This window comes from Chelonia mydas, chromosome 1 (genome assembly GCF_015237465.2).
Source record: "Chelonia mydas isolate rCheMyd1 chromosome 1, rCheMyd1.pri.v2, whole genome shotgun sequence".
In the NCBI taxonomy this organism is placed as follows: Eukaryota; Metazoa; Chordata; order Testudines; family Cheloniidae; genus Chelonia; species Chelonia mydas.
This window is the reverse complement of record NC_057849.1, coordinates 175,647,165-175,660,298: the sequence shown is the minus strand read 5'-3', so window position 1 is coordinate 175,660,298 and position 13,134 is coordinate 175,647,165. Positions and strand designations below refer to the sequence as shown.

General features: G+C 42.5%; 1 protein-coding gene across 9 annotated transcripts in view; it reads left to right on the top strand.

The window, feature by feature from the left end:
* The window catches only part of ROBO1 (roundabout guidance receptor 1), a 1,017,416-nt gene that overhangs the window by 959,180 nt on the left and 45,102 nt on the right, over positions 1 to 13,134 (top strand). For 8 of the 9 annotated variants that reach the window (XM_037906016.2, XM_037906009.2, XM_043538384.1 and 5 more), the window contains 2 exons: positions 3,707 to 3,904; positions 11,137 to 11,163. In XM_037906016.2, coding sequence (XP_037761944.1) covers positions 3,707 to 3,904; positions 11,137 to 11,163 — 225 coding nt within the window. The remainder of the gene's footprint in view (positions 1 to 3,706; positions 3,905 to 11,136; positions 11,164 to 13,134) is intronic. The other variant, XM_043538387.1, reaches the window with a different exon arrangement.

Genomic DNA, 13,134 nt, shown 5'->3' with positions numbered 1-13,134 from the left:
GAGGCATTTGCACGGGTCACCATGATTCTGACATTTCATAACTCTTGAATTTGCAACCTAAATAACTTTATTTTAACATAGTGTTTTTGTATGTAATTTACTAGTCTATTTTGAAAAGGACAAAGAAAGAAACCAATTGTTATGTGCATCTGTAACAACCTCGTATCTTATATCACCAGTGTTGAAGCCCTGAACCTTCCACACAGCACCGCAGACTGCTAGTACCTGAACTACAGACCTAACTACATTAACTGTCAGCAGGGAAAGTCTGTTATCTTGGGGCCAGGAAATATGTCAGTTCCAGGGAGTGAGGTAGTCAGCCTTCTCCAGCAGCTCCTAGGTATTCTCAGTACAATGTGTGCTTCGGCAGCTTTGTCAGCATTGTGAATGTGACCTTAGAATGTTCACAGTTCCTTATTATTTTGTATGCTGCCAACATTTACCTGGAGGAACCAGAAACAACAACAGTGATACGGTGATTTTCAACAGTTTATGTGTCGGCTAAACCTGAATGGATTTTCATGGCACAAAGAAAAGGCATTTTTCTAGCCCAAGGGCTTTCTCCCTTTTCCCCTAATTTCAAAGGCCTGATGCAAACAACAAAATGATAGAACAAAAAAAAGGCTGCAAGAATCTTTAATAATGGAAAGTGTTAGCAACATAAACACATGGGTCACTACCAGCTTCCCTTAAAATTAGCGGTTAGCTTAGCTTCTATTATTAAAATGAAGGAATATATAGTCATATACGTGTGTGTGTACAGATATATAATATGTATGTCAGTCAGTTAAATGAATAAGAGAGAAAGAAAGTGTGTGTGTGTGTGTGTGTGTAGGTGTAAAATATATATATGAAAAATGACGCGTTGTGCTGGTGTAGCAGTCCACACATGCATAATGTATTTCAGGCTTGGTGCTTTAAATACAACAATTTATTATGATAATATACAGGTATTTCTAGTGGCTAACAGAATATCACTAAAGGCATGCTAATTAGTTCTCAAGTCACATCTCGTAATGTGAGTGATTAGAAAAATAAAGGTTCATGGAGTATTTTGTACATGAGACATGCACTGTGTGAATAATGCACTTAACATTTGTGTGTGTATATATATAAAAATACTACCACTGTATTTGTTTGTGTTACAGAATCATTTACATTGCTGGCTCCTTATGCACAGCTTAGGGCTTCATAAATTTTATTGATTCTATGCTGTAGTATTCTTTTTTGGGGGGAGGGAGGGGACCAGGGAGAATAAGGTAACTTTTTCCTTATTGTAAATACTTCATTAGAAGTATGAAAGAGAAATATTTAAATAACAAAGAAATGTTAACATACGCAGAACAATAGGTGAACAGTGTCTCCAATGAAAATTCACTTTTCTGTCAAAGAAAACAATTTCAAATAATATCAGCATTTAAAAAAAAGTAAATGTAGTTGTTTTGAAATTAGAATGATATTGCAGTTTCCAATATCTTAATACAGCCTCAGCTGCTGTGAGACAAAAGATGAGATATAGAGTGGCAATTGTAATTCATTAGTCACAGTACACTTTATACAGTGAAGCCCATCTGGCCACTTGCATGGAACCTCACTTGGCTGTCTCCATAAAATCTGAAGCAACCCAATTTAACCTTGCACAAATAGCCATGAAATCTATAAATCTAGGAGACACAAAGGGTGTATTGGTAAGAAAAGAATAGGTCTGCTTGCTGAACTTTCAGACTATGAGTGCTCTTAGGATCACAGAAGATAAAAGGGCTTGTTATGTGAAATAAAACTTCCAGTCAACAAACAGTCAAAGGTAGTGATTGCTTGTGAAAATAGGTATTGAGCCTGGATGCCGTGTAGAATAAAATCTGAAATTCTGTGGAAGAAAAAGCCAAGGGAAAAAAACTATTAATAATGTAACCATTTCCAATCTATAAAGGTGTCCCTTTCCCAGAGCAATTGTTTTTCTACAATATGGCTTGTTTTCCCTGTAGTCTATAGTGCCACTGTTTCTTTTATATGTATTTATACTTTTGTGGGGGGGGGGGGAAGGGGGCATGTGGTGTCATGATTAAGAGTATTAACATGTTCACTGGTTAGTGCTTAGAGCATTAATGCTGTTGTGTTTTAAGGGAACTGATTTCCATTTCTTAGTGAGTATGCAATAACAGAATTTGATCAGGCCACCTGAGCAAACAACATATTTCTCTCCTAAAAGGACCAATCTCAGGACCAGATTCTACTATCTTACTCACATTGAGTAGTGTTTAATTCTTTGACTATTTACTCTGAAATCAATGGGACTGATCAAAAAGTTAGGTATTACACAGTGTGAGTGATGTAAGGTATTATACATTGTGAATGAGGGTTTCAGAATCTGGTCCTCAATTCGGGGAGCAATAATACAGATCTCTTAGCTCACAAATTTGTAAAGAGCACCTCTTACTGCTAAAAATCAATGTACCCGGATGATAAAAATCTAGCAAAATGTCTTCTTGCTGAGCAACCTCAAGGCAATTATAGGATATTGGTGAGTAGACCAGTCTGAAATAGTCTTAATATTTACAGACATAATATATGGAAAGAAAAATGAAATTTTAGGTTAAAATAATAAATACCCTGTATATTAAAAATGAAAACTCTTATACATTTAGTAATTAATGAAAACATTTTCAGCTGTCCTTTGTTTCTGTTCTGATTTCTAAATTGAAGTAGTTGATCAAGGGGCCTCTGCTTTTTCCACTACTAGGAAGGCCTATTGATTATTTTTAGTGCATTGTACCTTTTCTTGGCATATTTAATATCCCTTCTTGCCTTCTCATAGCTATAATCTTAAAGACTAGCTTGTCCAGCCATGCTAAGTTGGTAGAATCAAGTTACTTTATTCACTCTCTTCTTTAGCTAGTCTTGAATTTTCAGTCTTCTTGAATTGAGGTCAAAATAAGAATCTAAGAAAAAAACAGACTGTGTAACATGAGATACAAGTCGCCTGTCAGAAACTGCTAAATTTAAAAAACATCTTTTTAGTATCCACCTTCTATAAATGTGTTTTGAATTTGTAATGCTTCTATGATTTTCACTTCTGGGGAACTGTGTGTGTGTTCATGTAGCTTGTTTCTAAGCTTTAGTGGAATTCTGGAAACAGATTTCTCCAACACATTCCTTCTTAGTTTTTTGTGGTGATTTTGTTGTCTTTTATTTTTAAATTTAATCTGAAATAATTTGATTTGTGTTATATTGCAGAAATGATGAAAAATTATTGGCCAAAAATTTTAAACCATGGACTTAGTCAGCCTTCTAAATCCATATTTAGTCACCTAAATAAAAGGGGCCTAATTTTCAGAAGCGCTAAGCACTCACAATCCTGCTGAAGTTCACAGGAGTTGGGGCAGGGAGCATCTTTTTCTTCTGTGTTTGTAAAGCACCTAACACAATGGGCTCCTGGTCCATGCCTAAGTCTGCTAGGTGCTACAACAGTACACATAATAAGTGATAATAATAGTCGTGTAGTACCTCTGAAAATCAGGCCAATTTTATTTGGGTGCCTAAATATGGATTTAAAAGGCCAGCTTTAGGTGCCCAGGTTTGAAAATCTGGGCCATAGTATTTTTAAATCACTGTCTACAATTATTATTACTTAGCAATAATAATAGTACATTTGGTTTTTAGAACTGCACATCCAAATTAATCAGAGATTTTTGGTTCCTTTTTTTAGATTCCCATGGAAACCCTGTGTCACCAGAAGACCAAGTCAGCTTAGCCCAGCAGATTTCAGATGTTGTAAAACAGCCAGCTTTCATTGCTGGCATTGGTGCAGCCTGTTGGATTATTCTTATGGTCTTCAGCATCTGGTTATACCGCCACCGAAAGAAGCGAAATGGACTCACTAGTACTTATGCTGGTATCAGAAAAGGTGCCGAATTACAGCTCTTGATCTGTTAACTGCTAAATGCATATTTACTCGTCTTTTATAGCTTTTTAATTAGAGAGATCTCGATCATCTCAGGCCCACTGAATACTTGGGGTCTGTCCATTGAATAAATAGATGGGCTTTGCATCAGATACCCAAAACAGAGAACACATGAAAATTTTGATAATGTAGTACTTGTGAATTTTCATTAAGAACCTTAATCAAAATACCCAGGCTTGCTTTTCATTTGTGTGTGTGTGTGTGAATTTAGTGCTGACAGCTGTCTATATGTTTACAGAATAGGGTAGCAGCAGGGCAAGTTTCCTCTTCCTGTGCCACATGGTTGACCTGAAAAAAGATTCAACTGGATGGTAGTTCAGTATTCTTTGAGTGCTTGCTCATGTCAGTTCCATTATAGGTGTGCGTGCGCCCACATGCGCGGCTATCGGAGATAGCCGTAGGGTTGGCTGTAGCACCTTCTTGAGTGCCATGCCCATGTGTCGCTATATTAGGCGCCACCAGCCCTATGCCCTCTCAGTTCCTTCACCCATGGTGATTAGTTAGAGCACCTTTCCTTTGCCTCACAAGGGCGAAGGGTTCTTCTACTTCACTCTTTTAGCCTTAAGGCTTTGTAAATATTTTGTTTACAGTAGTTAGTTAATACGTAGTTGTTAAGTGGTGTAGTTAGAGATAGAGTCCCAGCAGGGACTTTGCCCCAGGCAGGGCATGCCCTGGTCTCCGGGTTTTAAGCCCTGTTCTGAATGTAACAGGCCTGTGCCTGCTAGCGACCCCTATAGCAGCTGCCTCAAATGCTTGGGAGAATCACATGTGAAGGAGAAGCGTCGCATCTGCATCTGTAAGAACTTTCGTCCGAGAACACAGAGTGAGACATCCATTTGAGGGCCCTCCTCATGGAGGCTGCTGTCCACCCAGGTTCCAAGCTTTCCCAGCCAGACTCTGCCCTGAGCACGTTGGCCTCGGTACACAGCACACCCCCACCACCGGGCTCTACCCAGTATCCCTCCTGGTCACCAGTGCCTAAGAAGAGGTCGAAGAAAAATTACTCCCCAGCACTGAGCAAGATGGGCAAAGAACCCAGTTTTGACCGACAGTCAACACTGGAGCCACATGGGGACACTCCCTCGATGGAGCCTCCTAGTCCCCTGAGGGATCCGCCACCGACTCCAGGGAGTGGTAGGGGACCCAGACTGGTGGCAGTGCCAACGCCTTCCCAGGCTCTCCTGGTGCCCAGAAAGCAAAGGCCTCTACCAGAGCCGCCGGCACCAAGTGTGTCACAGGTCATGACAAAAGCTCCCATTGAGGGCAAGCGAGCTGTAAAGACCCTCCCAGAGGGCAGGGTAACGACACTAAGGCCCATTCTGGACCCGTGGCGCTTCAACAAATCACTCAAAAAGTTGAAGTTCTGCATGGTCTCCCTGACCTCCATCATCCTCTCCCTGGATCCGGGAGACTGGTACGCTGCCCTCGATCTGAAGGATGCCTATTTCCATATCTCCATCTTCCAAGGTCATAGATGATTCCTCCGTTTTGTGGGCACCATTTCCAGTTCACGGTGCTGCCGTTTGGCCTCTTGTCTGCCCTGAGGGTGTTTACAATATGTATGCCACTAGTGGCCGCTTACCTCAGGCTTCGAGTGGTTCAGGACTACCCATATCATGATGACTGGCTCATCAAGGGCAGATCTGGGGAACAGGTGCAAAGGAGCCTCGATCTGATTCATTCCACCTGCCGCGACCTGGGCCTGTTGGTAAATAAAAAGTAATCATCTGAAGGCCAGTGCAACGAAAAGAGTTCATTGGAGCGGTTCTTGATGCCACACAAGCCAGAGCCTTCCTTCCAGAGGTGCGTTTCCAGGCCATATCAGACATGATTTCCCACGTGAGAAACTAGCTGCTCACCACTGCTCACACCTGCCTGCGGTTGTTGGGCCACATGGCCGCATGTATGCACATGGTCCAGCATGTCCAGCTCCATCTCCAGCCAATGCAAGCACGGTTGGCGTTGGTCTACATCACCAACAGACACAATCTAGACTGGGTGGTCAGGGTGCCGGTTCACATCTGATCATCCCTGGATTGGTGGTTGAGCCCCGAATCGGTGTTGGAGGAAGTTCCCTTTGCAGCCCTGCCCCATAGCTGACCCTGGTTTCTGATGCCTCAGACCTGGGCTAGGGAGCTCACCTGGGCAAGCTCAGCACCCAAGTCCACTGGTCACGGGACAATCTGTCCCTCCACATAAACGTCAGGGACCTCAAAGCGGTTCGCCTGGCCTGTCAGGCTTTCCTGCCTCATGTGAAGGGCAAGGTGGTACAAGTCCTGATGGACAATCCCGCAGCAATGTATTACATCAACAGACAGGGTGGAGCCAGGTCGTCGGCCCTTTGCCACAAAGCTCTGTACCTGTGGGGCTTCTGTGTGTGGCATGCTGTCCATCTGGTGGCCACACATCTGCCTGGAGCCAAGAACGTGGTAGCAGATCACTTCAGCAGGACCTTCTCATCTTGCCACGAGTGGGTGCACCGCCCAGAGGTGGTCAGTGTGATCTTTCGGAGGTGAGGAACTCCCCAGGTGGATCTGTTCGTGTCCCATCAGAACTGGAAATGCCACGTGTTCTGCTTGTTCCAGGGATTGGACAGTGCATCCCCATCAGACGCCTTTCTGCTTCCATGGTGAGGGGCTCTGATGTATGCCTTCCCACTGGTGCTGCTAATCCACAAGGTCCTTATGAAGATCAAACAGGACAAAGCGAAAGTGATCCCGATAGCTCCTGCGTGACCTCAGCAGCACTGGTTCGGCACACTTATGGACCTTTCGGTAGCCGCTGCCTCTCTGGTCGGACCTGCTGTCGCAGAACCCCGGGAGTCTTCTGCATGCGAACCTGGTGGCACCGCACTTGACAGTGTGCCTTCCGCATGGCTAAATGCAGAAACAGGAATACTCGGCCCGGGTCCAACAGGTCTTGCTGGGTAGCAGAAAGTCCTTCACCAGAGCAACCTACTTGGACAGGTGGAAGAGATTCAGGTGCTGGGCCTTGGACCGAAGTATCCAGGCTGAGCAGGCCTCACTGCAGGTGATCCTGGACTATCTTCTACACCTCAGGCTCCAGGGGTTGTCCCAGTAATCAATCAAAGTCCACTTGGCCGCAACTTCGGCCATCCACTCTCCATTCCAGGGCACGTCAGTCTTTGCTCATGACATGACGATCCGGTTTTTGAAAGGTCTGGAGCATCTCTATCCACACGTCAGGGATCCCATCCCTCCCTAGGACCTGAATCTCATACTGTTACGGTTCATGGATAAGGCTGTGTGTCTGTTACACAGGTCTCGGAAATCACGGATTTTATGACTTTCCGTGACCTCCATGACTTCTGCAGTGGCTGGTGCAGCTGGCTCCAGGACTGCTGAGCCACTCAGGCAGTGGCTGCCCACTCGAATGAGGCGCAGGCTTCGTCAGCAGCCTTCCTGGCCCAGGTGCTGATTCAGGATATCTGCAGGGCCACTACCTGGTCATCTATCCACACATTTACATCTCATTATGTGCTCACCCAGCTCGAGACGATGCTGGCAGAGCTGTGTTGTAAGCCACATGACCATGAAGTCTGAGCCCGCCACCAGGGATACTGCTTGTGAGTCACCTAGAATGGAATTGACGTGAGCAAACACTCCAAGAGTTAAAAACAGTTACCTACCTGTTGTTCTTCGAGATGTGTTGCTCATATCCATTACATGACCCACCCTTCTGCTACTCTGTCGGAGTTGATGGCAAGAAGGAACTGAGAGGGCATAGGGCCGGCAGTCCCTAATATACCGACGCATGAGCACAGCACTCAAGAGTATGCTACAGCCAACCCTATGGATACCGCTAAGGCAAAAACTCTGACAGGTGCGCACGTGGGCATGTGCACACCTAGAATGGAATGGACAAGAACAACACATCTCGAAGATCAACAGTTACGAAAGGTAGGAAACTGTTTTTTCATCCTAGTCAGTCAATTGCCCTCTGCTGAGAATGCTAACAATGTCAGCTATAGGTGTTAGTTATAGAGTGCTTTTGTGCGTGCATGTTCCCACACATTGTGGGTGAGAGGTAAGGTGGCTGTTTGAAGAAGCAGAATTGATGGAAATACATCTTCGAGGGTACTGCCTGCAGCCTGTATTCCAACTCACTGTACATCCAAAATGGCAGTATTGGCTCTAGCTTCCAGCCATGTTCATTTTCATGTTGTTGTTTATGTAGCATCATTAGGTGGGCACAGTGCTTTACAGTTGGACACAGTGATAGAAAATAAACAGAATCCCTGTCCAGAAGATCTTCTGGCCTAGGAGCGTGATTTCCATTGACTTCAATAGGCTTTGGATTGATTGGTCCCTAAAGTTACAAGTGGGTACAATACAGTGCAATGCATTACAACTCAAAGCAGTGCCATTTAGGCAATTGCAGTCTGAAGGTCATAGAAGTTGTAATTCCTCTCTCAGAATAGGTGAGTTTCCGGTAGCTTTATAATGGAAGAGAAGGAGGGCGCTGGATGTTAGATAATTAAAAGACTGAGCCAGGCCTAAAAGGTGGCATGAAAGTGGCACATTTAATTTATTGTTAAAGGTAGGCAAAAGATTGCATCTTCAGTCATTGCAGATGTGAATGTATGCTGGGGGTGGGCAGGGAGGCAGATAACACAAACATATTTTTGAAAGATGGTAAATAAGTTATTGCTATGAAAAAATAGTAATTAAGATGATCAGGCATATGGAAATGGTTTGAGGGGTGGGAGAAATCATATGTAAACACAGGAACTGTGGCCTGTAGCCTAAATACAAACATGGTCTTTTTTTTGAACACCTGTTTCTTACTGTCTTTGAGAAAAGATTGGCCACTATCATTTTAGAAATGGCTCTAGAGAAGAATTCTCTGTTTTCGGCAACACAGAGTCTTTGAGGGCTTCCATGCTATTAAAGCAATAGATTGATTGGCAAAATTTAGGCTTGGTAATTTCAATGGAGATGTAGCCATGGAAATGAGGGTTGAATTTCACCTTTGATTTTGTTTCTCTGAGAATGTTAAAATGTGAGAGAACTGTATGCCCTAATGTATTAACCTGCTCTTTTTTGTTTTACTAATAGCATGCTGCATACGGTCTTTCCACAAATGCTTTCAAACTTATATCACTATGCTGTTGGCTGAATTTAGGTTAAGGAAAACCATAACAATATAAATTTTAAAATAATAATAATAATATTGGCATTTGGTGGTGTTCCAGTCTGTTGTGGATTATGAATTTCTGTAGAAATACCACATGTATAGTTCTCAGTACTTCGCAGAGGGGAAAAAAGCCTTTGATAGAAACGTTCAGAAAGGTAGGCCTCAAGTCTGTGTTACCAACTGCACTTGAAATAAAACCAGCATCTTTGGAGAAATAGAAATCATGAGATAATCTACCACTCTGCAGTATATTGTCATAAATGTTGAATGTGCACATTGAGTAATAGTGAACTTTATAAACTTTTTTTTTTTTTTTTTTAACATTTAGCTTCAGGCTTGACATCTGTTAAAATACTTCAGTACCCACACATTTACTTATTATATGAGCACTGCTAGGCACCCAGAACAGTTTATTAATGGAAGCTCTAAGAATTAAGTTGTTCTTTGGTTTGCTAGCTGTAAAGATTTCATTTAGTTTGACCTCTTTTCATCTGATCCTCAATTCCCTAAAAACTAAGCTAGATTTAGTAGTTAGCTCACAGAAAAGTGATGACAAGGACTATTCATCTTTTTCTCTTGTCCTTGTGATTGCAAATTAATGTGGAGACATTTCGTTCTTCCTTGAATAGCTCTGGTTTTAAATGCACCTTTTTTTTAAATGAAAGCTTGTTACTATGGCTCTGTATTTTTGAATGTAGCTAAATTACACTGAGTAGCTGAAAGAAAACACAATAGAATTCCTGAGATAAAGACAGCTGTGCTACAAATGAAGCCTGCAACGGGCAAAAATGCTCAGAGGTTTTCCGGTTTTATTCAGTGTCACATACTTGGAAATAAATTGGCTTAGGAAGCGAAAAACATACAGTACACTCTAACTAATACATTTGGGTCCCAAAGAAACTCTGTGAATTCTAAAAAGAGAATTGAAAAAAGACATCAGAACTATCTGCAATGTAAAAATTATATTAAGCTGTTTGAGCACCTAAATCTCTTATCCAGCACGTTATCTTCGTATGGCAGGTCTGCTAACCAAATTCCCATCCTAAGATGTCTTTTAGTGAATATTCTATTGCATCTCTCATGTTTTTCTTTGTCTTCCTTGGAATCAAGAGGAAAACCTTAGCTTTTCTCTACCCATCAAGCGTACAGAAACTATATGCCAGAATTCAACAGAAGGGGGAGTATGTCCTGTTGGGGAGAATAGATGCTAGTGCACTACACTTGCATTAGAAGCCTATTGATTCAATGAAGATTTATAGTGCAGTGAGAGTGAAGGTTTTCAAGGAGTGTTATTGTTCCACTGTTAACCTTTCCTGTTAAAGTCATGGGTTGAAAGGTAGAAAGGAGTTGCAATGGGAGTGCTAGCTCATGTAAATAGTGTGGGGGCGGCGGCGAAGGAATACATTATGATTTTTGTCTATTTCTTCCTTTTCCACAACAGCAAAACAATATTATATTACAGCTGTAACATATTGTAGTGCAGTTGTTATGATGAAGACTGGGGCATTATTTGGTGAACATACACTAAAACAGTTATTTTGTAGTTCTCTTTGTTTCTTTAAAGGGCTATTGTTCCTTTATTGAATACTTAAGTGTTCCTATTAGTTCAGTGTAATGAGCATCTACTTACTGAACTGTAGATAAGAGTCAAGTAAGATCCTGATAAAGCTTGTTAAAGAATTTATCATTCTGTGTTTTGAAATGATTAATAGTGTAGGACTTTTGTTTATATTAGGATTTCCAGCAAAACACAAGATACTAAACTGAGGGTCATTCAGAGGCTAAACCACATTCTGTTCCTCTCTTGAGTGTAGTAAAATGTTACACTTTTCCAAAATGGTACCTGTGAAGACAAGCTTCTTTCTGAAATTTGGTTTTATTCTTCTATCAGTATGACTGAACTACTGGGTTAGTTATTTGTTTTAAGTTCAGCTGTCTGCTTGATTTATACTAATGTGTATGTTTCCCTTTCTCTCTTCAGCTTAATAACCAATTTGTATTTTGTTTTGATTTTTCAGTCCCGTCTTTTACCTTCACACCAACAGGTATATATTTGCACTTTTCCCCCCTCCTTTGTTAGTTTGGCATGTATATGTGATACTGTTTCTGTTTTTTCTGATATAACCAGCCCAGCTGTTCTGAAAACAAAATATTAACACAAATTATTTCTAGTGACAGGTATCATTGCAGTGTTCTTTAAGATGAAGTAGTTTCCTTATTATTTTTCTTCCACGTATTTTAGAGATTATCACTGCTATGTGTAGTTGAGGTTTTGTCCATTTGTGGATGTCATTTCATATCCTGCAGTTTGACAGTATATATAAGCCCACCCATAAACTTTGTGGTGTGATCCTTTCAGTTCTCACCAGATAACATGAGCTCCCATCTTGTAGTGTAGGGATCCAGTAGTGTTGACTCCCGCACTTAGAAGGTAGCCCATTAATGTTAAAGCAGCTACTTATTGGGGGGAGAAGGGGCAGAATTCCGCACCAGAGGATCCTGACACAATATCAGGACCCTGGTCGCTACGTGGAAGGAAACCTCTGAATGGCATCTATTGCATATGCTGGAGGAAGAAATGTGGGTGAATCAATAGGGGATACTCTTTCCTTTAAACCAGTGTTGAACCAATGCTCCAGCATGATATTAGAAAGCATTATGTTGTAGGAGTTGCCAACTTTTTGGAAGAGGTGTAAAAGCAGTCTTTGACCATAGACATTAAAGATCTCAGAACATTTTGTTCATACTTATATTTACTTAATTCTGGTTTCCTAGCCAAATTTCAGCCTGGATAATTGCGTTTTGCCTCCCTAAATACCCCAGCCTCCCAGTGTCAACTGGCTGTGCCTTTCTTTGCTTCCTGTCCTGAACTATAAGGTTGGCTGTACAATGTTAACACTGATAGTTAAAAGAGGTAGCATTTCATGTGGGGAATAAGAAAGGATTTGAAATTATTCTCTTTCTTTCGTTCTCTCTCTCTCTCTCTTTTGGAATTTATAAAATATGCCTATCACGTAGGCCCTGATCCAAAGCCCACTAAAGTCAATGGGAATCTTTCCACTGACTACTGTGGGCCTTAGATCAAGCCCATAGTCTTTGAGTGCAAGTGCTACGTTTACAACAAAGCATACAGTTCAACAACAGCTATTGAATAGCTACTCAGCCAGCCATTAAACTGTGTATACTCCCCTCAGCCATCTCCCTCAGACAAAGACCTGACTGAATACACAGGCCTTATACTGTGCCTTACATGAGAGGTGTGTTCTGAGGACTTAATGAGTTAGGGCTACATTCTTAGGCCTTGTCTACACTGTCAAGTTTCTGCACAATAAAGCAGCTTTCTGCATTGTAACTCCCAAAGTGTACGCACTGCCAAGCCACTTAGTGCACAGAAACTGCGCAGTTGCAGCGCTGTAAAAAAGCCACCCCAACGAAAGGCATACATCTTTCTGTGCCGGGGCTACAGCCCCATGGTGCCAGTATAGACACCCTGGTCGATTACAGCACTGCCATTGGCCTCCAGGAGGTGTCCCACAATGCCTGTTCTCGCCTCTCTGGTCATGGGTTTGAACTCTATTGCCCTGCACTCAGCTGACCAACTGTGAGCCCCAGCCCTTAAATTCCTTGGGAATTTTGAAAGTCCCCTTCCCGTTTGCCCAGTGACGCGTGCAGTGGTTTCAGCGCATCTTTCCAGGTGGCCACGCCTGCTCCACAGGCGATCCCCACTTGGAGCAATGACGAGCTGCTGGACCTCATCAGCATTTGGGGAGAGGAGGCTGTCCAGTCCCAGCTACGCTCCAGACTTAGGAATTATGATACCTACAGACAGATTTCGCAGTGCATGATAGAAAGGGGCCATGACCGGGACACACTGCGGTTCAGGGTCAAAGTGAAGGAGCGGGAGGCAAACCGCCACCCCGGTGCTGCTCCTATGAGCTGCCGATTCTACAAAGAGCTGGACGCGATACTCGGTGGCAAACCCACCTCCACTGTGAATGCCACTGTGGCTACTTCGG